The 17,948-nt window shown below is 40.7% G+C and overlaps 1 protein-coding gene across 1 annotated transcript in view; it reads right to left on the reverse strand.

Annotated features, from left to right (window-relative positions):
• The window catches only part of LOC121541374 (metabotropic glutamate receptor 5), a gene marked incomplete at its 5' end in the record, with an annotated part of 126,997 nt that extends 116,242 nt beyond the window's left edge, over nucleotides 1-10,755 (reverse strand). Inside the window, 4 exons of the mRNA XM_041850354.2 lie at nucleotides 4,591-4,705; nucleotides 8,834-9,107; nucleotides 9,828-9,961; nucleotides 10,558-10,755. Coding sequence (XP_041706288.2) covers nucleotides 4,591-4,705; nucleotides 8,834-9,107; nucleotides 9,828-9,961; nucleotides 10,558-10,755 — 721 coding nt within the window. The remainder of the gene's footprint in view (nucleotides 1-4,590; nucleotides 4,706-8,833; nucleotides 9,108-9,827; nucleotides 9,962-10,557) is intronic.
• Nucleotides 10,756-17,948: the final 7,193 nt, after the last annotated feature.

The following is a 17,948-nucleotide window of genomic DNA, read 5'->3' on the forward strand; positions in this document are numbered from 1 at the left end:
TCTAGTCTTCACACAGTTTAACATGACTAAATACACAGGATATCTAGTCTTCACACAGTTTAACATGACTAAATACACAGGATATCTAGTCTTCACACAGTTTAACATGGCTAAATACACAGGATATCTAGAGTCTTCACACAGTTTAACATGGCTAAATACACAGGATATCTAGTCTTCACACAGTTTAACATGGCTAAATACACAAGATATCTAGTCTTCACACAGTTTAACATGACTAAATACACAGGATATCTAGAGTCTTCACACAGTTTAACATGGCTAAATACACAGGATATCTAGTCTTCACACAGTTTAACATGGCTAAATACACAGGATATCTAGTCTTCACACAGTTTAACATGACTAAATACACAGGATATCTAGTCTTCACACAGTTTAACATGGCTAAATACACAGGATATCTAGTCTTCACACAGTTTAACATGACTAAATACACAGGATATCTAGTCTTCACACAGTTTAACATGACTAAATACACAGGATATCTAGAGTCTTCACACAGTTTAACATGGCTAAATACACAGGATATCTAGTCTTCACACAGTTTAACATGGCTAAATACACAGGATATCTAGTCTTCACACAGTTTAACATGACTAAATACACAGGATATCTAGAGTCTTCACACAGTTTAACATGACTAAATACACAGGATATCTAGTCTTCACACAGTTTAACATGACTAAATACACAGGATATCTAGTCTTCACACAGTTTTAACATGGCTAAATACACAGGATTTCTAGTCTTCACACAGTTTAACAGGACTAAATACACAGGATATCTAGTCTTCACACAGTTTAACATGACTAAATACACAGGATATCTAGTCTTCACACAGTTTAACATGACTAAATACACAGGATATCTAGTCTTCACACAGTTTAACATGACTAAATACACAGGATATCTAGTCTTCACACAGTTTAACATGACTAAATACACAGGATATCTAGTCTTCACACAGTTTAACATGACTAAACACACCTACAGTGCCTTTGTAAAGTATTCAGACCTCGTGACCTTTTCCCCCATTTTGTTACGTTAAAGCCTTATTATAAAATGGATTAAATTGTTTTTTCCCCTCATCAATCTACACACAATACCCCATAATGACGGAGCAAAAACAGTTTTTCAGAAATTTTTGCAAATTTATTCGAAATAAAAAACAGAAATATCACATTTACATAAGTATTCAGACCCTTTACTCAGTACTTTGTTGAAGCACCTTTGGCAGCGATTGCATCCTCAAGTCTTCTTGAGCATGACGCTACAAGCTTGGCACACCTGTATTTGGGGAGTTTCTCCCATTCTTCTCTGCAGATCCTCTCAAGCTATGTCAGGTTCCTGCCATCCAGGACCTACTGTATATACTAGATGGTGTCAGAGGAAGGACCTAAAAATGGACAAAGACTCCAATCACCCTGGTCATAGACTGTTCTCTCTGCTACCGCACGGCAAGCGGTACCGGAGAGCCAAGTCTAGGTCCAAAAGGCTTCTTAACAGCTTCTACTCCCAAGCCATAAGACTCCTGAACAGCTAATCATGGCTACCCAGACTATTTGCATTGCTGCTGCTACTCTGTTTATTATCTATGCATAGTCACTTTAACTCTACCCACATGTACATATTACCTCAATTACCTCAACTAGCTGGTGCCCCCGCACATTGACTCTGTACCGGTACCCCCTGTATACAGCCTCCCTACTGTTATTTTATTTTACTGCTGCTCTTTAATTCATTTTAATTTAAATGTTTTACTTATCTATTTTTTACACTTCTTCAAACTCCATTGTTGGTTAAGGGCTTGTAAGTAATCATTTCACTGTAAGGTCTACACTTGTTGTATTCGGCGCATGTGGCAAATAACATAACAGTACAATATAAATAACAGACCCTCTCAAGCTCTGTCAGGTTGGATGGGAAGCGTTGCTGCACAGGTCTCTCCAGAGATGTTAGATCAGGTTCAAGTCCAGGCTCTGGCTGGGCCACTCAAGGACATTCAGAGACTTGTCCCGAAGCCATTCCTGCGTTGTCTTGGCTGTGTGCTTCGGGTCGTTGTCCTTTTGGACAGTACTGAAAGTGAACCTTCACCCCAGTCTGAGGTCCTGAGCGCTCTGGAGCAGGTTTTCATCAAGGATCTTTCCGTACTTTGCTCCGATCATCTTTGCCTCGATCCTGACTAGTCTCCCAGTCCCTGTCGTTGAAAAACATCCCCACAGCATGATGCTGCCACCACCATGCTTCAACGTAGGGATGGTGCCAGGTTTCCTCCAGACGTGACACTTGGCATTCAGGCCAAAGAGTTCAATCTTGGTTTTATCAGACCAGAGAATCTTGTTTCTCATGGTCTGAGAGTCTTTAGGTGCCTTTTGGCAAACTCCAAGCGGGCTGTCATGTGCCTTTTACTGAGGAGTGGCTTCCGTCTGGCCACTCTACCATAAAGGCCTGATTGGTGGAGTGCTGCAGAGATGGTTGTCCTTCTGGAAGGTTCTCCCATCTCCACAGAGGAACTCTGGAGTGCTGTTAGAGTGACCATCGGGTTCTTGGTCACCTCCCTGACCAAGGCCCTTCTCCCCCAATTGCTCAGTTTGGCTGGGCGGCCAGCTCTAGGAAGAGTCTTGGTGGTTCCAAACTTCTTCTATTTAAGAACTTAGTTCTTGGGGACTTCAATGCTGCCGAAATGTTTTGGTACCATTCCCCAGATCTGTGCTTCGACACAATCCTGTCTCGGAGCTCTATGGATAATTCCTTCGACCTCATGGCTTGGTTTTTGCTCTGACATGCACTGTCAACTGTGGGACCCTATATACACAGGTGTGTGCCTTTCCAAATCATGTCCAATCAATTTAATTTATCACAGGTGGACTCCAATCAGGTGGATTGGAATCTACACACAATACCCCAAAGCAAAAACAGGTTTTCAGAAATGTTTGCAAATTTATTAGAAATAAAAACTGAAATATCACATCACTGTTTTCGCTTTGTCATTATGGGTATTGTGTGCAGATTGCTGAAAAAAAAAATTTATTTTATCCCTCATAGAATAAGGCTGTAATGTAACAAAATGTGGAAAAAGTCAAGGGGTCTGAATACTTTCCCAAGGCACTGCATGTATATCTACACTACATTACGACCGAAAGTATGTGGACACCTGCTTGTCGAACATCTCATTCCAAATTCATGGGCATTAATATGGAGTTGGTCCCCCCTTTGCTGCTATACCAGCCTCTGTGCAGGCCAGTCAAGTTCTTCCACACCGATCTCAACAAACCATTTCTATATGGATCTCGCTTTGTGCACGGGGGCATTGTAATGCTGAAACAGGAAAGGCCAAGGGCCTTCTCTTCTGTTGCCACAAAGTTGGAAGCACAGAATCGTCTAGAATGTCATTGAATGCTGTAGCATTAAGATTTCCCTTCACTGGAACTAAGGGGCCTAGCCCGAACCATGAAAAACAGCCCCAGACCATTATTCCTCCTCCACCAAACTTTACAGTTGGCTTCATGCATTTGGGCAGGTAGCGTTCTCCTGGCATCCGCCAAACCCAGATTGGTCCGTCGGACTGCCAGATGGTGAAGTGTGATTCATCACTCCAGATCTTGGCGGCGAGCTTTACACCACTCCAGCCGACGCTTGGCATTGCGCATGGTGATCTTAGTCTTGTGTGTGGCTGCCATGGAAACCCATATTGTGCTGACGTTGCTTCCAGAGGCAGTTTGCAACTCGGTAGTGAGTGCTGCAACCGAGGACAGACGACCTTTACGTGCTTCAGCACTCGGCGGTCCCGTTCTGTGAGCTTGTGTGGCCTACCACTTCGCGGCTGAGCCGTTGTTGCTCCTAGACGTTTCCACTTCACAATAACAGCGCTTACAGTTGACCTGGGGCAGCTCTAGCAGGGCAGAACGTTGATGAACTGACTTGTTTGAAAGGTGGCATCCTATGACGGTGCCACGTTGAAAGTCACTGAGCTCTTCAGTAAGGTCATTCTACTGCCAGTGTTTGTCTGTGGAGATTGCATGGCTGTGTGCTCGATTTTATACACCTGTCAGCAACGGGTGTGGCTGAAATCGACGAATCCACTCATTTGAAGGGGTGTCCACATACTTTTGTATATATAGCGTATTTACACCCTTGAGTTCAAATCACTTTTGGCAGCGATTGCAGCTGTGCATCTCTAAGAGTTTGCACACCTGGATTGTCCAATATTTGCACATTATTCTTAAAACAATTATTCAAGCTCTGTCAAGTACTTGGTAAGCATCTCCAGCGTATACAGTATTTGACCTTGTGTTTCAGTTTTTTTGTCCTACTGAAAGGTGAATTTGTCTCTCAGTGTCTGCTGGAAAGAAGACTGAACCAGGTTTCCTCTAGGATTTCGCTCTATGCCATAAAAATAAAATAAAAAATAAAATAAAAATCCATAGTCCTTCCAATGACAAGCATACCCACATGATGCAGCCACCACCATGCTTGAAAATATGAAGAGTGGTACTCAATGGAGTAATGTGTTTGGTTTTGCCCTAAACAGAACACTTTTTGTATTTAGGGGGAGGGAGAGCTTACCCTCTGTGTGTATAGCGGAGACGTAGCTCCAGTTGTATCTCTTGACGATGTCCACCATGGCCCTGGCCTGCTGAGCATCTGACGGCACCACCCTCATAAAGTACTTATACAGACTCTAGAAAAGAAACACACACAGCAATTGGCCAGTGTTACCTAGTGTTGATTTTTCAGTATAACATTTCTAGTGTTGATTCAGAAGTTAAATTCACTTTGAAGAGTGAGAGTTAACGCAAAGCGTTCAGTACCTAAAATTCAGAGTGTAACTGCGTAAGCACTAAGCACAGTGTTAATTTAACACTGAGAAGTGTGGCCTCATATACACACCAGACCAGTGTTATATTTAACACTGTCAGTGTTGATTCAACACGGGAGAATAAGCTGTGCAGTGCTCAAAAAGTACTGATACAGACTCTAGAACACAGTACTCATAAAGTGATGATACGGACTCTAGAATAGAAACACTGTACTCATAAAGTACTGATACAGACAAACACAGTACTCAAAGTACTGATAAAGACTCTAGAACACATTACTCATAAAGTTCCAATTAAGACAAACAGTACTCAAAGTACTGCTAAAGACTCTAGAACACAGTACTCTTAATGTACTGATACAGACTCTAGAACACAGTAGACCAGAGTGCTCATAAAGTACTGATACATATTCTAGAACAGAAACATAGTACTCCTAAAGTATTAATACAGACTATATAATCCAGTACTTATTAAGTACTGACACAGACTATAACAGAAACAATACTCATAAAGTACTGATAAAGACTCTATAACAGAAACACAGTACTCATAACATTCTGATACAGACTCTAGAACACAGTACTCATAAAGTACTGACAGACTCTAGACCACAGTGCTTATAAAGTACTGATTCAGACTCTAGAATAGAAATGCAATGCTCATAAAGTACTGATACAGACCCTATAACACAATACTCATCAAGTACTCTTACAATCTCTATAACAGGAACAACGTACTCATACAGTACTGATACAGAATCTAGAATAAAAACACAATACTCATAAAGTACTGATACAGACTCTAGAACGCAGTACTCATAACATTTCGATACAGACTCTAGAATAGAGAAACGGTACTCATAAAGCACTGATACAGACTCTAGAATAGAAACACAACACTCATAAAGTACTGATACAGACATCTAGAACAGAAACATAGTACTCATAAAGTACTGATAGACTTTTGAATAGAAACACAGTCCTCCTAAAGTACTGATAGAGTATTAAGAGGAACAACACTCATAAAGTACTGATACAGACTAGAACAGAAACGCAGTACTCATAAATCACTGAAACAGACTCTAGAACAGAAACACAGTACTCATAAAGTACTGATACAGACTAGAACAGAAACACAGTACTCATAAAGTACTGAAACAGACTCTAGAACAGAAACACAGTACTCATAAAGTACTGAAACAGACTCTAGAACAGAAACACAGTACTCATAAAGTACTGAAACAGACTAGAACAGAAACACAGTACTCATAAAGTACTGATACAGACTAGAACAGAAACACAGTACTCATAAATTACTGATAGACTAAAAGAGAAACAATACTCATAAAGTACTGATACAGACTCTAAAACAGAAACGCAGTACTCATAAAGTACTGAAATAGACCCTAGAACAGAAACACAGTACTCATAAATCACTGAAACAGACTCTAGAACAGAAACACAGTACTCATAAAGTACTGATACAGACTAGAACAGAAACACAGTACTCATAAAGTACTGAAACAGACTCTAGAACAGAAACACAGTACTCATAAAGTACTGAAACAGACTCTAGAACAGAAACACAGTACTCATAAAGTACTGAAACAGACTAGAACAGAAACACAGTACTCATAAAGTACTGATACAGACTAGAACAGAAACACAGTACTCATAAATTACTGATAGACTAAAAGAGAAACAATACTCATAAAGTACTGATACAGACTCTAAAACAGAAACGCAGTACTCATAAATTACTGAAACAGACCCTAGAACAGAAACACAGTACTCATAAATCACTGAAACAGACTCTAGAACAGAAACACAGTACTCATAAAGTACTGATACAGACTAGAACAGAAACACAGTACTCATAAATTACTGATAGACTAAAAGAGAAACAATACTCATAAAGTACTGAAACAGACTCTAGAACAGAAACACAGTACTCATAAAGTACTGAAACAGACTAGAACAGAAACACAGTACTCATAAAGTACTGATACAGACTAGAACAGAAACACAGTACTCATAAATTACTGATAGACTAAAAGAGAAACAATACTCATAAAGTACTGATACAGACTCTAGAATAGAAACACAACACTCATAAAGTACTGATACAGACATCTAGAACAGAAACATAGTACTCATAAAGTACTGATAGACTTTTGAATAGAAACACAGTCCTCCTAAAGTACTGATAGAGTATTAAGAGGAACAACACTCATAAAGTACTGATACAGACTAGAACAGAAACGCAGTACTCATAAATCACTGAAACAGACTCTAGAACAGAAACACAGTACTCATAAAGTACTGATACAGACTAGAACAGAAACACAGTACTCATAAAGTACTGAAACAGACTCTAGAACAGAAACACAGTACTCATAAAGTACTGAAACAGACTCTAGAACAGAAACACAGTACTCATAAAGTACTGAAACAGACTAGAACAGAAACACAGTACTCATAAAGTACTGATACAGACTAGAACAGAAACACAGTACTCATAAATTACTGATAGACTAAAAGAGAAACAATACTCATAAAGTACTGATACAGACTCTAAAACAGAAACGCAGTACTCATAAAGTACTGAAATAGACCCTAGAACAGAAACACAGTACTCATAAATCACTGAAACAGACTCTAGAACAGAAACACAGTACTCATAAAGTACTGATACAGACTAGAACAGAAACACAGTACTCATAAAGTACTGAAACAGACTCTAGAACAGAAACACAGTACTCATAAAGTACTGAAACAGACTCTAGAACAGAAACACAGTACTCATAAAGTACTGAAACAGACTAGAACAGAAACACAGTACTCATAAAGTACTGATACAGACTAGAACAGAAACACAGTACTCATAAATTACTGATAGACTAAAAGAGAAACAATACTCATAAAGTACTGATACAGACTCTAAAACAGAAACGCAGTACTCATAAATTACTGAAACAGACCCTAGAACAGAAACACAGTACTCATAAATCACTGAAACAGACTCTAGAACAGAAACACAGTACTCATAAAGTACTGATACAGACTAGAACAGAAACACAGTACTCATAAATTACTGATAGACTAAAAGAGAAACAATACTCATAAAGTACTGAAACAGACTCTAGAACAGAAACACAGTACTCATAAAGTACTGAAACAGACTAGAACAGAAACACAGTACTCATAAAGTACTGATACAGACTAGAACAGAAACACAGTACTCATAAATTACTGATAGACTAAAAGAGAAACAATACTCATAAAGTACTGATACAGACTCTAAAACAGAAACGCAGTACTCATAAAGTACTGAAATAGACCCTAGAACAGAAACACAGTACTCATAAATCACTGAAACAGACTCTAGAACAGAAACACAGTACTCATAAAGTACTGATACAGACTAGAACAGAAACACAGTACTCATAAAGTACTGAAACAGACTCTAGAACAGAAACACAGTACTCATAAAGTACTGAAACAGACTCTAGAACAGAAACACAGTACTCATAAAGTACTGAAACAGACTAGAACAGAAACACAGTACTCATAAAGTACTGATACAGACTAGAACAGAAACACAGTACTCATAAATTACTGATAGACTAAAAGAGAAACAATACTCATAAAGTACTGATACAGACTCTAAAACAGAAACGCAGTACTCATAAATTACTGAAACAGACCCTAGAACAGAAACACAGTACTCATAAATCACTGAAACAGACTCTAGAACAGAAACACAGTACTCATAAAGTACTGATACAGACTAGAACAGAAACACAGTACTCATAAATTACTGATAGACTAAAAGAGAAACAATACTCATAAAGTACTGAAACAGACTCTAGAACAGAAACACAGTACTCATAAAGTACTGATACAGACTCTAGAACAGAAACGCAGTACTCATAAAGTACTGAAACAGACTATAGGAGAGTGTGAGTGTAAAGTATATCTCTGCCCTACCTTGTCGCTGAGGTCCATGCTGGTAGCAGAGTAGGCGATCTGTGGTATGTTGAACAGCTGTAGCAGGTTCTGCACCTGGATGGCCACAGAGCTGGACCCTGGCCCTATCAGTCCTACAATGGGTTTCTTCCCCCTGACAGGGGTCACCTCTATTCCGTCTTCCCCCAGACATTTCCCCAGGCTCAGACTCTCCTCCTCCTCGTTGGAGACCAGTGTGTCTCTGATAAACTCTATGCTCTGTTCTAAAGCCACTGCACTGTGCCAGCAAGAGTCCCTGTAAGGGGGGATACACACAGAGGCCGGCACACACACACACAGACACAAACACACACACACACACACACACACACACACACAGACACAAACACACACAGACACAAAACACACACACACACACACACACACACACACACACACACACACAGACAGACAGACAGACAGACAGACAGACAGACAGACAGACAGACAGACAGACAGACAGACAGACAGACAGACAGACAGACAGACAGACAGACAGACAGACACACACACACACACACACACACACACACACACACACACACACACACACAGACAGACAGACAGACAGACAGACAGACAGACAGACACACACACACACAAACAGACACACACACACAGACAGACACACACACACAAACACACACACACACACACACACACACACACACACACACACAGACAGACACACACACACACACACACACAAACAGACACACACACACACACACAGACACACACACACACACACACAGACACAAACAGACACACACACACACAGACACAAACAGACACACACACACAGACACACACACACACACACACACAAGGTTAGTGATATTGTCAGCATGAGTCCCTGTGGAGTACAACCATTATGAAGCTGAATCTAACACACACACACCATACACACCATACACACACACACACACCCACACACACACACACACACCCACACCCCTACCCAAAGAGTCCGTACCTGATCTCACAGCCCAGGGTGATGTTGGGGAGGAGGTGAGGGTCAGAGTTGATCAGGTCCAGAGTGTGCATCATAGCCTCCACACGTTGGATACCATACTGCTCTCTGACCTCTCCACACTTACGCTCATGGACCTATGGAATACATACACACACACACACACACACACACACACAGTCCGTCAGACACACACACACACACTAAGTCACACACACACCGTCACACACACAGTCCGTCAGACATACACATACACACAGACACACACACGACACACCGTCACACACATACACAATCCAACACACACATGTTGGATACCACACAACTCTCTCACCGTTCCTTACTCACACCGTCACACACACACACACCGTCACACACAGCATCACACACACACACCGTCACACACACACACCATCACACACACACACCGTCACACACACACACCATCACACACACACACCGTCACACACACACACCATCACACACACACACCGTCACACACACACACCGTCACACACACACACCATCACACACACACACCGTCACACACACACACCATCACACACACACACCATCACACACACACACCTTCACACACACACACCATCACACACACACTCCGTCACACACACACACCATCACACACACACACCATCACACACACACACCATCACATACACACACCGTCACACACACACAAACACAGACACACACTCCAACACACACAGTGTACCTTATCTGCAGGAGGTTGGTGGTGAACAGAGAACAGCGCTCCTATGATGATGTCACCAGGAATGTGAGCCAGGACTCTCCTTTCATTGGCCTGAGCCTTGACCACAACATGAACTCCAGGGGTCACCCAGCCCAGGTCATCCCCCAGCGACACACACGCTAGGAACAGCCACAAGCACACCCCTCCACCACCTCCTCTCACCCTCTGTCTCCTCCCCTCTCCTCCCTCCATCCTCTGTCTCCTCCCCTCTCCTCCCTCCATCCTCTGTCTCCTCCCCTCTCCTCCCTCCAATCTCTGTCTCCTCCCCTCTCCTCCCTCCATCCTCTGTCTCCTCCCCTCTCCTCCCTCCAATCTCTGTCTCCTCCCCTCTCCTCCCTCCATCCACTCAATCTTCAGGAATGTGCTTCAGTTGGTTGGAGCATGATGGTGGTGATGTCACTGCCAGAGTCGTGCTTTGGTTCTCAGATAGCTGTACGTTGAAATAGGGCCGTCTCACTCCATCCAGAACCTGCCTGTGCTTGTGTGAGCTCTCTGTTGCTTAGGGCAACCTCTTCATCCCAGGAGTAAGGTTACAGAGATCCAGGAAGAGTTCTCAGAAGACTCCTAACTCCGCTCAGGGATCTGGAATGATCTGGAATGATCTGGATCGTTGGTTTCAGCATGGGACCAGGGTTACACTGTACTGCTCCTCAGTGTTTCCTCGTGTCTTGACCTTAGAAGGAGATGGCAGAATGTTAGAGTAGAACCTATATGTCCCTCATAGTCAACTATGGACCTCAAAGTTCCACTTCATTTTTTAATTATTCCACTCTAATCAGTGACTGATTTAGCCCTGGGACACCAGGTGGGTGATATTAATTATCAGGTAGAACAGAAAACCAGCAGGCTCCGGACCTCGTATTGTAAGAGTTGAATACCCCTGCTCCCATAGGATAAGAGTTGAATACCCCTGCTCCTATAGGGTAAGAGTTGAATACCCCTGTCCTATAGGATAAGAGTTGAATACCCCTGCTCCTATAGGGTAAGAGTTGAATACCCCTGCTCCTATAGGGTAAGAGTTGAATACCCCTGTCCTATAGGATAAGAGTTGAATACCCCTGTCCTATAGGATAAGAGTTGAATACACCTGTCCTATAGGGTAAGAGTTGAATACCCCTGTTCTATAGGGTAAGAGTTGAATACACCTGTCCTATAGGGTAAGAGTTGAATACCCCTGTTCTATAGGGTAAGAGTTGAATACCCCTGCTCCTATAGGGTAAGAGTTGAATACCCCTGCTCCTATAGGGTAAGAGTTGAACACCCCTGTCCTATAGGGTAAGAGTTGAATACCCCTGTCCTATAGGGTAAGAGTTGAATACCCCTGTCCTATAGGGTAAGAGTTGAATACACCTGTCCTATAGGGTAAGAGTTGAATACCCCTGCTCCCATAGGATAAGAGTTGAATACCCCTGCTCCCATAGGATAAGAGTTGAATACCCCTGCTCCCATAGGATAAGAGTTGAATACCCCTGTCCTATAGGGTAAGAGTTGAATACCCCTGCTCCCATAGGGTAAGAGTTGAACACCCCTGTCCTATAGGGTAAGAGTTGAACAACTACTCTATTGTTTGTAAAACAGACCCTATACAGATTCATAATGATAGTTAGGGTACCGTGTGGCTCAGTTGGTAGCTCTTCTTGGTTGCAACACAAGGGTTGTGAGTTCGATTCCCACGGGGTACCAGAGCAAAAAAGTATGAACATTTATGCACGCGCTATTGAAAATCACTCTGGATAAGAACGTCTGCTTACTGACTAAAATATAAATCACTCTGGATAAGAACGTCTGCTTACTGACTAAAATATAAATCACTCTGGATAAGAACGTCTGCTTACTGACTAAAATATAAATCACTCTGGATAAGAACGTCTGCTTACTGACTAAAATATAAATCACTCTGGATAAGAACGTCTGCTTACTGACTAAAATATAAATCACTCTGGATAAGAACGTCTGCTTACTGACTAAAATATAAATCACTCTGGATAAGAACGTCTGCTTACTGACTAAAATATAAATCACTCTGGATAAGAACGTCTGCTTACTGACTAAAATATAAATCACTCTGGATAAGAACGTCTGCTTACTGACTAAAATGTAAATCACTCTGGATAAGAACGTCTGCTTACTGACTAAAATATAAATCACTCTGGATAAGAACGTCTGCTTACTGACTAAAATGTAAATCACTCTGGATAAGAACGTCTGCTTACTGACTAAAATATAAATCACTCTGGATAAGAACGTCTGCTTACTGACTAAAATATAAATCACTCTGGATAAGAACGTCTGCTTACTGACTAAAATATAAATCACTCTGGATAAGAACGTCTGCTTACTGACTAAAATATAAATCACTCTGGATAAGAACGTCTGCTTACTGACTAAAATGTAAATGTCATGTAGATCTACTGGTTGACTGACATTTTTACCGCTGTGTTTTTACACAGTGTTTTATTGCTGTCCATGGTCCGGAAATGAAATTAATGTGATTGTCACTGAGCCACAACTATATCAATAATGATGTACAAGCTTATTTAACAGCTGGACACTGACACTGACACTCCGATAGACCAATATAGCTTAAGATTCATTCAAAAGCTAAAGGAATGCAGAATGCGTGCGTTCATGTGCAAGATGCTCCAAACAGGAATCTCGTGCTGAAAATACTATTTTCATTTATGATCAATATATTGATCATAAATAACTGAATCTCAGGATATCTATGAAAGCATGTCCTCTAATAAGCGTATATATCTTAGAGTAATGTGGATTACTTTACCTCCTCTGCGTTCAATCTCTTCGTGCTCAATATTCCCTTTCATTGGAAGGACAGATATTCCATCAAGCAGCTGTATTGGCAGAGTATCGGCTGACTGTCCTACTGCTCCTCCTTAATGACAGACCAGTTAACAGAACGGAACCTGTTCATCGCCAGGACAAACTCAATTTCACGACTTCACTAATATGATCAAAATCAATAAATCATAGTCAAGTTTTTGGGTTCATTCAGTCGTTTTTTTTTTTTACCTGATTAAGTAGAATCCTGTTGAAAAATCCTGTTAAAATTACCATTTATATTCCTAAAACACACATTGAAAATTATACTGTTGCTGTTTCCTGTTGTCATGGCCACCGGTTTTAAACGTCCAAATTCATAATCAATATGCTGAAATAAGTTGTGATATGTTGAAGACCAATACATGAACGCTACACATTGCCATTGTATGGAAACCAATGGAACCATTTGCGCAATTCTAAAAAAAAAACGAACCTCAAAGAACTTGGGTATACCACATATATCTGTCGATAGAGGAGAACATGTAGCAGCCAATAACCACGGTTCCATCCACAGTTTTTATGCGAGTAAAGTCACACCGTATTTATTTTTTTTAAAGCAAGAGAGCTGTGATGGAAACAGGATGTTTTCGGTACAATTTTATAAATGCAGACAGATAATTTGTTCTTTTGACATGGTGGGATCGTTTTGTGTCTGTAAAATGAACTATGCGAGAAATGGCGGTGGAAACGCCTTTATGCGCAAATATTGATATAATAATCATCACATCGGAGTAAACTTGGAGTCACACGATGATAGGACTCGGGAAAGCATGCAGTTTTATTAGGCTACACATTATGATGAACTTCACAGGGTGGTGAAAGTGCACGGTGATGAGCTTGATGCTCCTTTCCAATAAATATTGAGGGTCTTATTCTGATGACATCTGATCGTGTAGACTAGTCTCCCAGCACAGCCCACCTGCGCTGTATCTGCCAGCTGCTGGCTAGAGCGCAGGTTCCCAAGACCTGAGTAGGCACGTTTGCTATTTAACGCAACAGTTCTTGTGACAAAACTATCAGTAGAGTTGAAAATGTGATGGAAACATGTGATTTTTTTATTAAGGTACATGAAATCATAAGCTAACAAAAATGTTTGAGGAACAATCAGAAACGGGAACGAAAGTGATCTATACTATTCCGGAACAAAAATCATATTATTTTAAAAGTATGGGAACCGGATAATAAAGTTATTTTACATTCCGGATGTATTTTTCAGTCCCACAAAAAAACGCCTATGCCCAAACCCTCCCTCTGTCGCTCAGAAACATATTCCAGTGTCTGCCTGTCTGCTGAACATCTTTACCAGTGGGTGTGTGTAGGCTAAACTAACCCTGATTCAGATGACCATCCTACCCATGCTAGATTACAGAGATGTAATTTATAGATCGGCAGGTAAGGGTGCTCTCGAGCGGCTAGATGTTCTTTACCATTCGGCCATCAGATTTGCCCCCAATGCTCCTTATAGGACACATTACTGCACTCTATACTCCTCTGTAAACTGGTCATCTCTGTATACCCGTCACAAGACCCACTGGTTGATGCTTATTTATAAAACCCTCTTAGGCCTCAGTCCCCCCTATCTGAGATACCTACTGCAGCCCTCATCCTCCACATACAACACCCGTTCTGCCAGTCACATTCTGTTAAAGGTCCCCAAAACACACACATCCCTGGGTCGCTCCTCTTTTCAGTTCTCTGCAGCTAGCGACTGGAACGAGCTGCAAAAAACACTCAAACTGGACAGTTTTATCTCCATCTCTTCATACAAAGACTCAATCATGGACACTCTTACTGCCAGTTGTGGCTGCTTCGCCTGATGTATTGTTGTCTCTACCTTCTTGCCCTTTGTGCTGTTGTCTGTGCCCAATAATGTTGGTACCATGTTTTGTGTTGCTAACATGTTGTGCTGCTACCATGTTGTTGTCATGTGGTGTTGCTACCATGTGGTGTTGCTACCATGCTGTTATCATGTGTTTCTGCTGTGTTGTTGTCTTAGGTCTCTCTTGTCATGATGTGTGTTTTGTCCTGTATTTTTATTTAATTTGTAATCCCAGCCCCCGTCCCCGCAGGAGGCCTTTTGCCTTTTGGTAGGCCGTCATTGTAAATAAGAATGTGTTCTTAACTGACTTGCTTAGTTAAATAAAGGTTACCAAAAAAAAAGTATGAGTACTGTGTTTCTGTTATAGAGTCTATCAGTACTTTATGATTATTGTCTTTCTGTTAAAGAGTCTGTCTCAGTTCTTTGAGTACTGTGTTTCTGTTATAGAGTCTGTATCAGTACTTTATGAGCATTGTGGTCTAGAGTCTGTCAGTACTTTATGAGTACTGTGTTAGAGAGTCTGTTTCAGTACTTTATGAGTACTGTGTTCTAGAGTCTGTATCAGAATGTTATGCGTACTGTGTTTCTGTTATAGAGTCTTTATCAGTACTTTATGAGTATTGTTTCTGTTGTAGTCTGTATCAGTACTTAATAAGTACTGGATTATATAGTCTGTATTAGTACTTTAGGAGTACTATGTTTCTGTTCTAGAGTCTGTATCAGTACATTAAGAGTACTGTTTTCTAGAGTGTATCAATACTTTATGAGTAATGTGTTCTAGAGTCTTTATCAGTACTTTGAGTACTGTGTTTCTATTCTAGAGTCCGTATCATCACGTATCATCACTGTGTTTCTGTTATAAAGTCTGTATCAGTTCTTTGAGTACTGTGTTTCTGTTATAGAGTCTGTATCAGTACTTCATGAGTATTGTGATATACAGTCTGAATCAGTACTTTATGAGCATTGTGGTCTAGAGTCTGTCAGTACTTTATGAGTACTGTGTTAGAGAGTCTGTTTCAGTACTTTATGAGTACTGTGTTCTAGAGTCTGTATCAGAATGTTATGCGTACTGTGTTTCTGTTATAGAGTCTTTATCAGTACTTTATGAGTATTGTTTCTGTTGTAGTCTGTATCAGTACTTAATAAGTACTGGATTATATAGTCTGTATTAGTACTTTAGGAGTACTATGTTTCTGTTCTAGAGTCTGTATCAGTACATTAAGAGTACTGTTTTCTAGAGTGTATCAATACTTTATGAGTAATGTGTTCTAGAGTCTTTATCAGTACTTTGAGTTATGTGTTTGTCTGTATCAGTACTTTATGAGTACAGTGTTTCTATTCTAGAGTCCGTATCATCACTTTATGAGTACTGTGTTCTAGAGTCTGTATCAGTACTTTTTGAGCACTGCACAGCTTATTCTCCCGTGTTGAATCAACACTGACAGTGTTAAATATAACACTGGTCTGGTGTGTATAGGAGGCCACACTTCTCAGCGTTAAATTAACACTGTGCTTAGTGCTTACGCAGTTACACTCTGAATTTTAGGCACTGAACGCTTTGTGTGTTAACTCTCACTCTTCAAAGTGAATTTAACTTCTGAATCAACACTAGAAATGTTATACTGAAAAATCAACACTAGGTAACACTGGCCAATTGCTGTGTGTGTTTCTTTTCTAGAGTCTGTATAAGTACTTTATGAGGGTGGTGCCGTCAGATGCACAGCAGGCCAGGGCCATGGTGGACATCGTCAAGAGATACAACAGGATATACAGTATCTCACCCCTCACATTTTTGTAAATATTTAATTATATATTTTCATGTGACAACACTGAAGAAATGACACTTTGCTACAATGTAAAGTAGTGAGTGGACAGCTTGTATAACAGTGTACATTTGCTGTCCCCTCAAAATAACACAACACACAGTGGTAGACAAATTCACCTTTCAGTAGGACAAAAAAACTGAAACACAAGGCCAAATACTGTATACGCTGGAGTTGCTTACCAAGTACTTGACAGAGCTTGAATAATTTTTTTAATAATAATGTGCAAATATTGTACAATCCAGGTGTGCAAACTCTTAGAGATGCACAGCTGTAATCACTGCCAAAAGTGATTTGAACTTGTATTGATTCAAGGGTGTAAATACTGTCATGACTTGCACTCATGGGCTGAGGATCAAACATGCCGGCTAGGCAAAGGTTTGAACACCTCCTTTCCTGGGGGCGTTTTATGACCGGTCGTAAATACAGCGCAGACTTTCTCTTCCTTGCCGTGACGTATTGGGAGAAAGGACCCCTTTGTTAACAAAGGAAGTCTTCCCGCCAAGATTCCAACATCCAAAAGTGGATAATGAAACAATATTCCTACTTAAAAGAATGTGGGAAATGGTCGGTGGGGACTTAAAGAACAATCATGTCAAATTCGTTTCTATGTTGTGATGTCATTAAAGACGGTGGAACAACAAAACTGTATCTCTGGGGGGTACACTTCCCAGTTATGAGGTTTGCATCTAATTGTTGTATAAAACGAATGATTAATTATAATAATACTTTTGTGAAGATAACAATGTGATTTTATCATTCTAGGTGAGATTATTGTTTTCCATAGTGATTTGTTCACAGTCAGTGGCCACGCCCAGATGAGCACGAACATGATGGAACGCCCTTTTTACCCCGAAAAACATTTAAAC

Source organism: Coregonus clupeaformis, unplaced genomic scaffold (genome assembly GCF_020615455.1).
Source record: "Coregonus clupeaformis isolate EN_2021a unplaced genomic scaffold, ASM2061545v1 scaf0143, whole genome shotgun sequence".
In the NCBI taxonomy this organism is placed as follows: Eukaryota; Metazoa; Chordata; class Actinopteri; order Salmoniformes; family Salmonidae; genus Coregonus; species Coregonus clupeaformis.